Source organism: Corvus brachyrhynchos, unplaced genomic scaffold (assembly GCF_000691975.1).
Source record: "Corvus brachyrhynchos isolate BGI_N302 unplaced genomic scaffold, ASM69197v1 scaffold279, whole genome shotgun sequence".
NCBI lineage: Eukaryota > Metazoa > Chordata > Aves > Passeriformes > Corvidae > Corvus > Corvus brachyrhynchos.
Window position 1 is genome coordinate 3,097,029 of NW_008246060.1, and position 13,181 is coordinate 3,110,209.

At 42.7% G+C, this 13,181-nt stretch overlaps 1 protein-coding gene across 2 annotated transcripts in view; it reads right to left on the reverse strand.

The window, feature by feature from the left end:
- Positions 1-312: 312 nt before the first annotated feature.
- The window catches only part of ARID5B (AT-rich interaction domain 5B), a 102,830-nt gene continuing 89,961 nt past the window's right edge, over positions 313-13,181 (reverse strand). For both annotated transcript variants that reach the window (XM_008642763.2, XM_017746384.1), the window contains 2 exons: positions 8,016-8,214; positions 313-4,113 (listed from right to left, as the gene is read on the reverse strand). In XM_008642763.2, the coding sequence (XP_008640985.1) occupies positions 1,963-4,113; positions 8,016-8,214 (2,350 nt within the window). In that variant the 3' untranslated portion in view covers positions 313-1,962. The remainder of the gene's footprint in view (positions 4,114-8,015; positions 8,215-13,181) is intronic.

Consider the following 13,181-nt stretch of genomic DNA (forward strand, 5'->3'; position numbering starts at 1 on the left):
CCTGGATGAGCCTGCGGTTCTGTTTCCTGTATGACTTGTGGAGCAGTAGGATACTCTGCACTGGCACATTCATGTTCCAAGTTCTACTAGTCTGTTTATCAATCAATTAAATATAGTTTTACCACAGGAATATAAAGTATTTAATTGAAGAAGCTGGATTTTTAACAGTAGACGAGTATACTATTCTGGTTTCCACCTTTGGATATTAAGTATGATACATTATATATTGTATTTGGCTTCATATCATGGGAAAATTTAATGACATGCCTAGCATGCAAAGTGTTTCTTAGTAGTTTCTGTTTTTTTCTTTTCATATCGAGTACGCTGTCTTTGAACAGTAACTGAGATCGTTTGAACCACAACCAATTTTCACATTGCATAAAGCCTCCAAGTGACACTTCGCTTTATCAATGTCTGTGCTCAGCTGCATGGTGGTGACGTCCTGCAAAGTGAACATACACCCACAGGGAAGCTCTTTCATCAGGAAAATCCAGCCTCTCCATGCCTGGGCTTTCCCCCTGCAAAAGGATGCCCAGGGAGAAGCTGAGATCCCTGTAGGAGTGTGGAAGGACCATCCCGACCACTGCACGGAACCCCCTACCCATCATGAGGCACAGGACCCAACCTGTGAGCCTCTGATTCAAATCCACACTGGCTCCTCTCACAACTTCTGAAATTCTCAACATTCTCACAAAACACAAATCCGTTTTCTGCACTCCTTTGTCATCCAGCAGCTTATTAGGGAGGTTTTGTTTTCTAGACCATTTCTCTGGTAGGCAGGAGGGTTTCACAGCCTAGGTAAGATTAAGTACAACGCTCGACAAATTCACAGACCACGATACAGGAAAGCAAAGCTCGGTGGGTGGGGAGAAGCGGCGTAGGAGCCATCACAACAATGGGAGGAGGGCAAGAGGTGCTCAGCACCTCACAGGGGTGGGCCGTGGGGAAAGGAACCTTGTTCGCATCCTTGCACCATAACATCACCTACAGTATGTTTATAACCATTAAGATTAATCTGAACCAGTTGCTTCAGTTTGTAAACAGTAAACGTTACCACAAAAACAAAACAAAAACGCTGCTCAAAAGTATAAAGAAACTGGAAAAATTACAAACACGTAATAAAAAAGAAATTAGGACAGCCACAGCCTTTAAAAAAGTTGCAGATAAAATGATACTGTTTAATTTAAAAAAAAAAGAACCCAAAACAAAAAAAAACAAACATAAAGAGCACAGAATATACTGGACAAACGAAACTATATAAATTATTGTGACCAAATGTGACACTGGTAGTTTACGAAGTGGATATGTACAGTCAAATTAAACAGTGTTTACCATTCTGTTCTAATAGTGTTAAAATGAAAAAATCTATTGCCGTTTTACTATACATTGCATTGATCGAATCTTTAAAGTCAGGAAAAGTTACCCAAAAAAGCACATCCACTGATTGTACAGATTCTTGGTGCACTTCTCCTTTCCAGGTTCATCTGAAGTCCTTGACTCATTTGCAACAATGCACGGCATCCGGTCCTTGGCTCAGCGAAAGGCAAATGCAGCCCTCACCAGGGTTTCAGTGAGCTCAGGACTGGGCCTGTGTTTCCACAGGCTCCCTTTGAACATCTGCTCTTACCATGTTCAAGTCCTTTCAGAAAACACATATGCAAAATCCAACTATTTTTTTCTTTTTTTTTCCTGTGTTTTTTTTTCTCTCTTTTTTTTTTTTTTTTGGTTTGGTTTTTTTTTTTGCAAGGGCAGGGATAAGGGGTGAGGGGGCTGATGTGGGAGCCAGAATTAAAGAAGCAGTCCTGTCTCCATCAGACTCCGAGGTGCTCCTCTAGGCGGGATACGACTGCATCCTGGTTGACAAAAATACAGATTGCTAAATCTGCGAGACATCGTCACAGGGGGAGGAATGTTGCTAACTGAACTTTTCTCCTCAGACCTTTTTTTTGTGAGCGAGGGGGTTTACAGTTTTGTGCTGGGATGTACAGAGGATAGCTGGGAAGGTGGGAACGCAGCTTGAGGGTTTATAGCAGCTAAAGGATAAATGCTGTTATGCAAAAGGTCACCGTAGGAACTTCCTACAGGTGTTGCTGCAGCTAAGTGTCTGTACAGTTGCTGGGAGTTTGCAGGGGACGTGAGGAATTGTCTCTGCACCATGAAGGAGTGAAGAGCCAAAGGCTGCATGAGTGGGGATAGCACGGTCTGATTTTTCAAGTACTGCAGGGGATGAGAATACCCGGGTGGGAGGCGATTGTTCAGCCCTGTGCACAGGCTTCCCGGATACAAGCCTGGGAAGATGGGGGCTGACAGGGGAAATTTGTGGCTTTCCAGCATGCTGCCAGAGTGGAGACCATGCACTGACTTGCTGCCTTCCCCCTCTGGGTCGGGAACCTTGTCTTTCGCTGGAGTCTCCTTTGGTAAGTGTATAGGAGAGACAGCTCGGAGCTTTTTTTCAGAAATGACTTTGTCCAAATCCTCCAGGCTCCGTTTCAGAGGCCGGGCAGCCCCCACGTTCTGAGGGCTCATTCTGCGGCTGATGATAGGATGCACCATCCCCTCCATCTTCCTCAGGTTCTCCAGCCTCTGGGCCTGCTGCTTCCCAGACCTATGGAGCAACTCGCTGTGTTTTTTCGGGGCTGTCATGGCCATGGGGGACACACGGCAAGCTTTGGGGTTACAGTCTAGGCTCACCGCCTGGCTGCTTCCAGCCTGGAATGGGGAGATACCTTTGCATTCTTGCTGGGCCATGGATGAGTGAGGGAGGCTGGAGCCCGGAGCCTTTGCAGTCTGTTTGTGTATGCTCTTTGGAAGACTCAAATCTGTTGGCTGATCATCTGAAGAAGTCTCCACTGTTGCCTTTTTTTCTTGCTGATGCAAAGATGGGCGATAATTTAAACTTAGTTTTTCTTGGTGTTTGTGTTGAGTAAAAGTAGAAGTATTTTCAGACTCTCTGAACATGTCCCGGGGGAGGTACTTTGATGTCTGTTCATTATTAAGGTGGTGTTCTGTGTGCCTATAAAGGCTGTGCAGATGAGGTGATGAATAGAAATCTGCCAAGAAAGTGGGCACATGGGAGTGCTGCAGTGCCCTTTTCTCACTCATTTTATCTTTGCAGTCTTGGATATCCGACTTCGGTAGGTACGACTCGGCAAGAGAACTGAGGTGATGTTTTGAAAAATCACAGCGCTGAGGATCCGGTTTACTTAGCATGTCGTGTTTAAAAACATCATTAATTGACTTCCTTTCTTCCTTCGTTTTAAAACTCTGTACATGTTGTATGACTGAGGGCCTATTAATTGCTACAGGATCAGAATTAGGGGCATGGGGACCTTGCGATATGCCTGAGGACAGTTCATCTCTGCTGTTGAGTTTCTTTTTGCTGATCAAAGGTGGAGGAGAACCGTAAGGATAGTTACATGAGAGCGCAGCCCCGCTGACCTGTGACAGCAGCTTCTTCTTTGCCAGGGGTGACATGATACCTGGATTACCTTTTGAGTACAGCAGCGGTGTGTAACTGAAAGTGGAGTCATCGTTCACAGACCCGGGCAGCTCCTTTTCCTTGAACATGTCGAAGTTCTGCACCACCAGTACTTTGGGCGTTTGCTTTAGTGCGTTGTGGATATCTTCGTTTCCCAGCTGGTCCACTTTCACCGTGCAGTTTGCGATGTAATCGGCCATCTCTGGCAGCTTCTCATCTTCCATGTCGCTCTGAGTGGGCAGATGAACTGGGAAAGCTGTGAAGGGCATTTCTGGAGGTTCACTTTCTAGGTTGTCAGTAAAAGCTTTGTGTAGTCTTTGTTCAGGCTTTGTGTCTTCCAGGGCATCTGCTGGGGGATGTAATCGTTTTGTGACAGTGGCATCCAGCACAGTGTCTTCTTCTGGGGACATGGATATACTTGAGAAAGAGGACGAGTGCTGAACCTCCTCCTTGGCTTTCTCACTGTTGGTGTTGTTTTCTGTCACATCTGTCTTTTCCAGAGGCAGTGTCCGAGCTGTCTCTGGCGAAAGAGATGGAGGGCCTTGCACAGGTTGTTTCATCTCTCCCACTGTCTGGTGTTCAGGGAAGTTTTTCTGGTCTGCTGATTCTTGATCCTTCTCTTGTTCTGATGAAACCTAATGAAATGATTCAACAGACAGTAGTAAGAATGCAGCATGTTCCAGCAGTCTGTTTGTAAGGTTATGCACAGTACACAGCTACTTTTAGGGAAGGACTTGCCAACCACCTTGCTGGCACGTGAAGGCTCTAACATCAGGTACTGGGCTCAAACAAAGAGAAGTGTCTCCTGGAAATATTACAAAATACACCATCCCTGTCAGAGTCGCAATAAAGCATTTCAAAACAGCAGATGTTTGTAACCTGATGAGAGGCACTGGTGGCTTGATCAGATAGCTAAATGCTGAGGTTATATACTCTTTCAAAGTTAGTTAGGCAAATGCAGAAGAGCAGATTTCATGACACAAACAGTAAGGCTATAGAAATTTCTCCTGCTAGCCAACTTCACCTAAGAAAAACGCACTATTCCTACGCTTTCCCTTCTCTAAAGTCTCTCCAGCATAGCTATCTTAAAATTCAGTAATCACACAGGAGATCATTCACACCCAGTTCTGCATTAAAGTGTGAAAATGATAGAAATGGCATACTAGAAAACCCTATTGTAGGCAGCAAATCACTGCCACAGCTTAACTAGGACACACATTTTTTTATTACCGGATTAAAATGAAGTTGTCAACATTCAGTAAGTGTGTGTGCCTTCTATTACAAACATGGCTTTTGTATGTTCTCGTCAATGGGACCGTGGCTCGTTCTGCTCCCCCATTAATACAGCTTGTGTGCACAATTCACACTATTCATCCCATTATGTAGCCGGCTGAACTGTGACCCACAGAGGTCACCAGAGCATCCCATCTGCGATCGAGCTGACTGACAGCCCTTTTCAAAACTGCTGTCACTCTCCTCTGACATGTTGTGGTAGAAGACAGTCATAAACCAGCAGCATTGTGCGACTCCTTTATTATTATTGTTTTCTTTCTTCCTTCACTGTAAGGATAAGATGCATCGAGAAAGTTATCATCTAAATTCTGCTTTATGGTCTGTCGCAGGAGCGGGGAATCGGAGATGGTCTAACGAATCTAACCCTCTCAGAGATTTATTTCTTCACAGCTGCTTTTAAATATTCCTGTCTGTTTGGTTGGCCTATTAGTTACAGTGTCTGTTAGTCATCCTAACTTCTTCTTTTTAAACTCATAGCTCTCTTTTGCAGCCAAATACCATCATTAGGTCCTTTACAAAGAACCATCGCTAGTCTCTCGAGCTTATAAAATTACAGGCAAATACCAGACAGATGAGCAAAGCAAGGAGGAGAAAAAAAAGAGAATCATATTTAATAACTGTACATTCTGCTCTTTGTTTCTGTTAAGCAATACTTTGATTGAAGTTTCAGCTATTGTGAGGAAATGTGCAGTCTAAGGCTAATAGCATTTTGTCTGGTGTCTTGTTACACTGACAATGTCATTGTGATGGAAGGAAAACAGTGAAGAGCACAAAGGCAAATGCAATCCTAATAAATTAAAGTTATATTCTCTCCCTGCATACTTCTAATGGTGCATGAGTTGAACATGAAATTGAGAGGACCACACATTTGTAACTGGATTATGCTTTTCCAGCTCACAGCTTCCAGGCCACATGAAGAAATGACTTAAGCGGTGGCCTGGATGGGGACGTGCCTACACATTTATGTGGTGGCCATAGGGCTCTCCCTCAGAGCAATACCCCATCACTGCTGTGCCTGGATGAGGCCTCAGGAATGGGGCTGCACTGCCAGGGCATGGCTGCGGTGCGAGAGACAAGCAACCTTTTGCCTGGCTCCAGCAGACCTGGATTTTGCTCCACCCAAAGGAGCTGAACATCTCCTGCCTGCTACCCTTGTTAAGCGCCACATCCTGGGCATTGAGCCCTCCATATGGCAAAGCACAGATGAGTTCTGGAGGTGAAGCATCCACCCTGCAGCCCGTTCACTGCTCAAGCTTTGTGTGATCACCGACTCACATGGTGACTGACGTGGAGGTTAAGGTCCTTAATGGCCCACCCTGATCAAATAGGGACAGGACACGTCTTCCTCCCCAGTCAGGGAGGAAATAATAATTTTGCTATAAAAGCTACCATTTTACAATAGGGAACTGCTGTAATTGTACATTTTTATTGTCTCGTCTAGGCTCCCTACATTTCCGATAAGCACAGCTTAGGAACTCTTCCTGCAAACCATACAAAAATAACTTCAGTTTAAACAGCAGGAAGTTTGAGATAGGGAACAACAAAAGCAAGGAAATTCAAAGTAAGGCTGTTGCTCTGTTGCTGACTTGTTATGTTGGGCTTAGTAGCAGCAGTACAGATAGTGTGTAATGTATCTTTCTGATCCAAGACCCTCAATAAATAACCGGGGATGAAGGAATGACAAGGGAAGAGGGAGCACAAGCTTTCACTTCACTTCTCCTGGCTTTGGGCAATTTGTCCTGTAACCTTCCAGTGACTGAAGCATGTTTGTGCGCACTCTCCTCTCCATGTGTTTTTTTTTTTCATTTTATCCAAACAGGGCTCCCCCTACTTTAAAAGTACAATGTCAGAGAAAAAAAGTCTCTCTGGAGATTGCTCTTAAATTAGATATTAATGGTACTGTTGATCAAGGCCATTTAAAACACAAATTCTTCTTTGCATGGGAGATTAAATTGTCCTCGTAAGCACAACTTAAAGAGGTAGCAGGACATGAAACCCAAACTTTTCTGTTCTCAAAACTGGGTACATGGAGTCTTAGAGGCATCTTTGTTTACAGGTCCTGCACTGTTTTTTTAAAACAACGAGGAGGAGGATTGTTGATAGTTGACTCAATAAAGTTTCCAAACAAGTTTAGAAACAGGACTTCTGTACCTGCCAGACGCAATGAAGTCAAGGGAGCAGCCATAGTCTGCTGGGCACGTCATGTGTTTCGACATTCTTTAAATACTTACTTTCACTACAACGCCTTGAAGGCTGCTGTGATCTGGCAGACTGAGACAGGAAAAGCAACATGTTTTGCAGGGGTTGTGTGTGAGGAGCTTCACCATCTCCTTCACACAGAGTGCAAGCAGGGCACAGGAGAGAGTGGGCAGGATGTGCAAAGGAACGTGCTTAAGTAACAGTGTGGCAAAAACCCCGCTGATTTTGTATCACTTAACAACACTTGAAATTTACACTTATTTGCAGACAAATATGAATTCTACCATCTATCTTACCCTGTGCTGTGAACATAAAATCTCTTCCCTGAGGGCTGTCCTATGCCTGCAAGTAACATGGCTCTATGTGGAAACTGGGGCCTGCCCATGTAAAGCAGCGTGACGTGATAGGAACCTATTATGTCTGAATAGGAACCTCAGCTGAAAGCCATCTGCTGCTTGAGAGAGGGAAGTCAATGTCAGGGCTTGGAAGTTAGTTTCCTCAAAATGAGACCTTTTAGTTCAAAAAGAAACTTAGTATAATATAATAAAAATCCTAGGGAGTAATATGTTTTCTGACAGTCATGCATACATCTGTGAGCACAGGAGGCTGATCCAGAGGTTACCATTATAAAACTCAGCTGTGTCCAACAGTTACCACAGTATTATCAACAATATTAGAGGTTCCCGCACCCTATACTTAGATTAGGAAATAACTGTGGTAGTTGTGTGGTTTCCCTTTGGCAGCTGCTGATCTGTTAGTGGTGACCACTGTATAATACAATGAGCAGAACTGGTACTAGTCAGATCCAGCACTTGGTCCTCTGCCATCCCTGCTGTGCAATATGGAGCAAACTGGCTGCCATTCACAGCCCAGAAAAATCCCAGCACAGACAGTATCACAACAGCTGAATTTCCATTGCTGAGCAAACTAAAAGGCCAACTGGTTGGAATTCTCCAGTCTAAATCATATATTTTATCACTGGATTTCATGTGATTAAAACTGTGCATTTTTAATTGAAAAACTGAAAAGCAGGGAAGCAACCGACCTCAGATGCATCTTGGGGTTTCTGTGAATTATCTTTTTCCTTCTTGCTCTTTTGGTTTTCATTTTTGATGCGTTTTGTTCCAGACACTTTTGTTTTTGCTTCACCCTCCTGGGAACTGTTATCCTGTTTTCGAGGTTTCACTGGAGGCAGTGGCTTATCTTCCTCTCCTTTAATAAATCTTTCATATGGCAGGATTAATCTAGGGGATTAAGGAACAAATAATTGATCAGGTTTTGCTGTTCTAGCAAAGAAAAAAAAGTGTATCTACTATGAGCAGTTTACTTAACAAATCCATTTTCTTCCATGCCACAAAAGCAACAGTTTAAACTCTACATCTATAAATCCAAGTATAAGAAATCAATTTATTTGGCAAGATTATCATGTGGCATAAATTCAGTGGAGTTGGAGTTGGTGTGGATCAGCTGTCAGTAACTCTGCAGTGGTTTGTGTGGCTACACCAATTTGTACCAGATGAGAATATCAGCCATTATGTTTCAGACTGATTTTAAAAAAAGTCCACCATTTATTTTTATTTTCCCTCCCTGAATTTAACAGCATGCAGCAAACTCCAGGAAAACACCTACAAAGCCACAGCCAACTCAATAACAGCTACACAATTTCCAGGCTGGTGGTTCCGATGAGTGGAAGGGCAGTGCCAGGAACGTGGGAGGAGCCAGCAGGAACCCTACAGGGGTGGGCACAGCACCCGCCTCACCGTCACCAGCACCAGCCCAGCACCACCGTGCAAGGCACCCATGTAGTGACAGTCACCATGCTCCCTGCCTCTGCCAGGGAGCCTTTTTTAAGGAAGAAGGGGAGAGGAGAAGAGTTAAAAATGAAGGAATTCTTCACTGTGGAACTGTCTGCCACAAAGTGCACGAAATCGCTTTAAAAACACAAGGAAGAAACACAAACAAAAAACATCCTCCCCTGAAAGCATCAAACACACCGAGTTTTAATCTCTCTGTTTTCCCTTTGCAGTTCTTGATCTGAAAGGAAAAATAACTGATATAATTAAAAGGGATGGATTGCATTACAATCTCAGTTTCAACTTCAGTGATTAAAGTTTTTATAATGCACTTTGGTATGATTAATGACTCACTGTGGGATTAATACGAGACTCAGACTTTAAAAATATGAACTTTAATACAGCAAACATAATTTGTTAAAAAAAAAAGACAAGTTGACTCTACGAAGAAAATGTACTTTGCTTATAAACAACATAAATCTGCTCAAATACCAGGAATCCTTAATTATCTTTAATCTAAGACTCCAAGGCAGAAACCTCTTTGGTTCAGATATTCGTTTGTTATCCTAGAATCAGTTTCTAAGCATGCAATTTTGATTTACATACTTAGATGTTCAAACACAGTTTGGGCTTAAGAGAACAGAAATTAGATTGCTCGTGATCATAATATTTTACATTTTAATAAAATACAACATAAATTATGTTAAAATATAAACCTAATTTATGCTATATTAGAAACAAAATTCATTAACTGAGCATGCTCTGACATGGTATGTGCAAAGAGGCGTGAATAATACTTTCTAGCCCTGAATTTGGCAGAGCTCCAGTAATGAAGCTAAGCAGAGCCCACAGGGAATATTCATCTTCAGATCCCATTACAAACTGAGTTTAAACATGTTACAGCTGCTAAAACTGGAAACTGCTCCCTCTATGCAAACTTAGCAAAATAATACGTAGTTGCCAAATACCTGCTTCCCACTGTAATATTACAGTTAATGTTTATATAATAAAAAGCATAACTAAGCAGAAGGAGAAAAAAATAATCCTGTTCATACTTGAGGCTGCTACATTTCATTCGCAAAGCGCAAATATTGGTGAAAACACCGAATTCCTCCCTGTGCTGCAAAAAGCACTTTGGACTTCACTAGAGGCAAGGTTGGGTTTCACACAGGGCAGTGCCAAGGCCACTCTGCCATGTGTTAAATATTTAAAATCACTTTTAATAAAAACACTTTTTATTACAATAATTGTTAGCACTGCGAGGGGAGTGTTTGACTTTGTTTTGTTTCCATGGGAACGTGTCGCCCATTAAAAATCTACATATTCCATCCGTAAAGGTTTCAGACACTGTCCGGTGCCTCATGGGAGATGGAGATGCTCCCAGCCCCAGGAACGAGCCTTTCCTTGGAAGATGCCAAGTGATTAACCCGGTGGCTACAGCTGGGCCAGGAGCAAGGCCCGGGCCGACGCGATTAATCACCACTCGCGTGCTCTCCGCCGAGCCTTGTAGGGTAACGCGGGACTCAAACTCCTCCTCCTCTTGCCTCTGCACCTCACCAGAACTCATTAGCTTGGGTGCTAATTAGTAACTGTGGCTTAAATTTCCTTTTCTGATCTTAAGGGTTCATGTGGGAGTACAAGGTTTTCATTTTAGTTATTTTTCACTGAGCTCAGCAGTTGGCAGGCCGACAGCAGTAAAAATACATTTCACATAGCCGGTCAGCGGCCTGGAGCCAGCGGCAGGAAATCTGGAATTAAATGTTTCATGTATCGGGGAGGCGGCATGACTAAGGTAAAACTGAGTCAAAACACAAGGATGGCTTGTTCTAGGATTTTCCCCTCCTCGTTTCAAAGGAGGGCAGGCCAAGGTGGCTTTTGGGGGCGGCTGGCGAGGAGCCGGGCAGGAACGCGGGCTGTGAGACCCCAGGGAGCAGCACCGAGCTGAGCAACACCAGCAATTGCCGCTTCATGTAGAGATTTCCGTTGGTTGCAATTTTCACTGAATGTTTTTTCAGTTATCCTGTCATGGTACAACACAATTACCCACAGGATATGATCTTATCATTTGATTATTAGAAGTTTTTATAGCGCGGGAGTAATAAAGCTAATACAGCTCTCGGAACATGTAAGCAGCCGGCTCACATGCCATGAAAGCAGCCGGCTTAGCCAATTTAAGGTCAATATTGCCCAACACCGGAAGAATGCGATCTGCTGTTAGCCAAATACTTTAGCAGAATGTGACATGTCTGAAACCAGCACGAGATTTTTTTTTTTTTTGGGTCAAATATTTGCAGTGCAGGTAAGATTTAATCAATCTTTGAGCAAAGAGAGGTAAAGACAACGTCCAAAAAACTGGATCCAGATACCTCGAATGTATCATATGCTGGAAACAACAACCATGTTTTCAGTTGCTTTGAACTGTGGCTGTACTTCCCGACAGGGGGGGAAGTATCAAAGTATTCATAAAAAAAGAGAGGGAATATTTTGTGGTCTGAAGAACATTTACTTGTAAAGCCTGTGAGAAGACCAAATAAAAGGGTCTTTATCATGATCAAGATTCCAATATTAAGATTAATAAAATGTATTATTTATAAGTCAATTAACATAAATAGAATATGTAAGCACTAGTGTATTAAAAAAATCTTTCCACAGGCAGCAGATTTTTAGCAGCATGAGGTTTTTTTTTTTCCTGGAATAATACAAGAATAACATTTTCCAGCCAAGAGCAGAAACAGTAGGGGAGTCTTTGCTATCACAGGGCTTCTTATTAAATTCAGTCACTGTGAAAAGCCAGTCTTTTTCCTTTTTTCTTTTTATTTTTTTAAAATAAAGACAACTTAAAATCAATACAAGTTAGATTAACAAATCAGTACTATACTAATCCTGATTTATTACAATCGGCAATATTAAGTTTAATCACGTATGAACTGCTACTCAAAAAAAGATTTTCCTTTAGTAAGTCCTGAATTAAATAATGGTGCAGTGTACTGAGTTTTTAGATCTGCATCATCTGATATTATGAAAAATTCAATGTACTTCTCTGCGGCAGATGTCAGAGGTCAGCAAATCTATTACAGTAATGTAAGTAATCTGGCTTTCTGCCAACCTTTTTTTTAAAAAACACTGAAGCAGATAATTTTATATTTACAAATTCTAAAATCCTCCAGGGACTAAATCTCTTTCCCAACAAAAAGCAGAAACTTCACATTAGAGAAATGTATTTCACAGTATATCAAACATGTCTTCATCATTAGCATTTCATAAAAAGAAAAAAAAAAAAGCCCTTAATCTTTATTAGTCAACATTTTTTTCCCAGCTACAGAACTAACAATACAAGATCTCATCTGAGCCAGTAACCACTACATGTATTGATTATGCAGAATGAATGACTTTTTTGGCCTGACTGCTTCACAGGACACATGAGAGCACATCTATTTATAGGCATGATAAAAAAAGTAGTTACAATAATGCAAAGGATCTGACCAGCCCAGAAAGAGGAAGGAAATTAAATGTTAAGGCTGACAGTTTCCTCTTTAATTCTTCCTACTGTGCATGAATATGACGGGGCTCTGGGGCTGGGGAGGTACCATATGCCCAGGACACGCAGGGTGATGCGAGAGAAGGAGGCAGCTCAGCACAACCCCTACAATATTTTTTTGTATCACTGTTTCAGTGTTTATTTTTGTTTTCTTTCTGGCAGAATAAAGTATTTCAGCATGTCTCCCATTGACACCATTGTACTTTCTCAAGGGCTCCAAGCCCAACACAAAATAGGATGCACTGGAGCCTCTGAGCCACACGAATAATCTTGGAAGGATTTAAAATACCAAAGTCCATTCCTTGGGAGATGTTGCCCCATTCTCATGCTTGGCTAGGTTAAGGAGGCTAATTGCAACAGGAATGGAAAATGATTTAAATTTGCTCCACCAAATAAATACAGCAATCAGTTAACCCGTGGAACTCACTGCCAATGGATATCTTGGGGCCAAGGGATTAGTGAGATTACGCAAGGATTAGATGCTAATGTAAATCATGAGAACATTAAGCTGTTCGAGCTTCAAAAATGCTGAAAAGGGACAGGCAATAGGTCTCTTTAGTGGTAGGAATTTGGAAAACGCTTTCCTCCTGAGCAAATAAGGCCATGGTGGCTCCAGCTCCTCACTCTGCAGGCACTACCAGGACTGGGGGACAAGACAGCTGCTTTTTCCAGTCCAAGAGGGCACCCATCTATCTGCTCCAGGACGTCCTCACAGCAGCCGTGCAGAGCTGCCCGCAGCCCCTGCAGCCAGAGGGTCTGAGTGCAGGGCTGGGACAGCCCCTGTGGTGCAAATGGGTCCCTATGAGTAACCTCAGTGAGAGAAACCTGATTCTTTCCCCCTAGAAAGTCAGCAGCAAAACATTCAGCTGTTTTAAGGGAT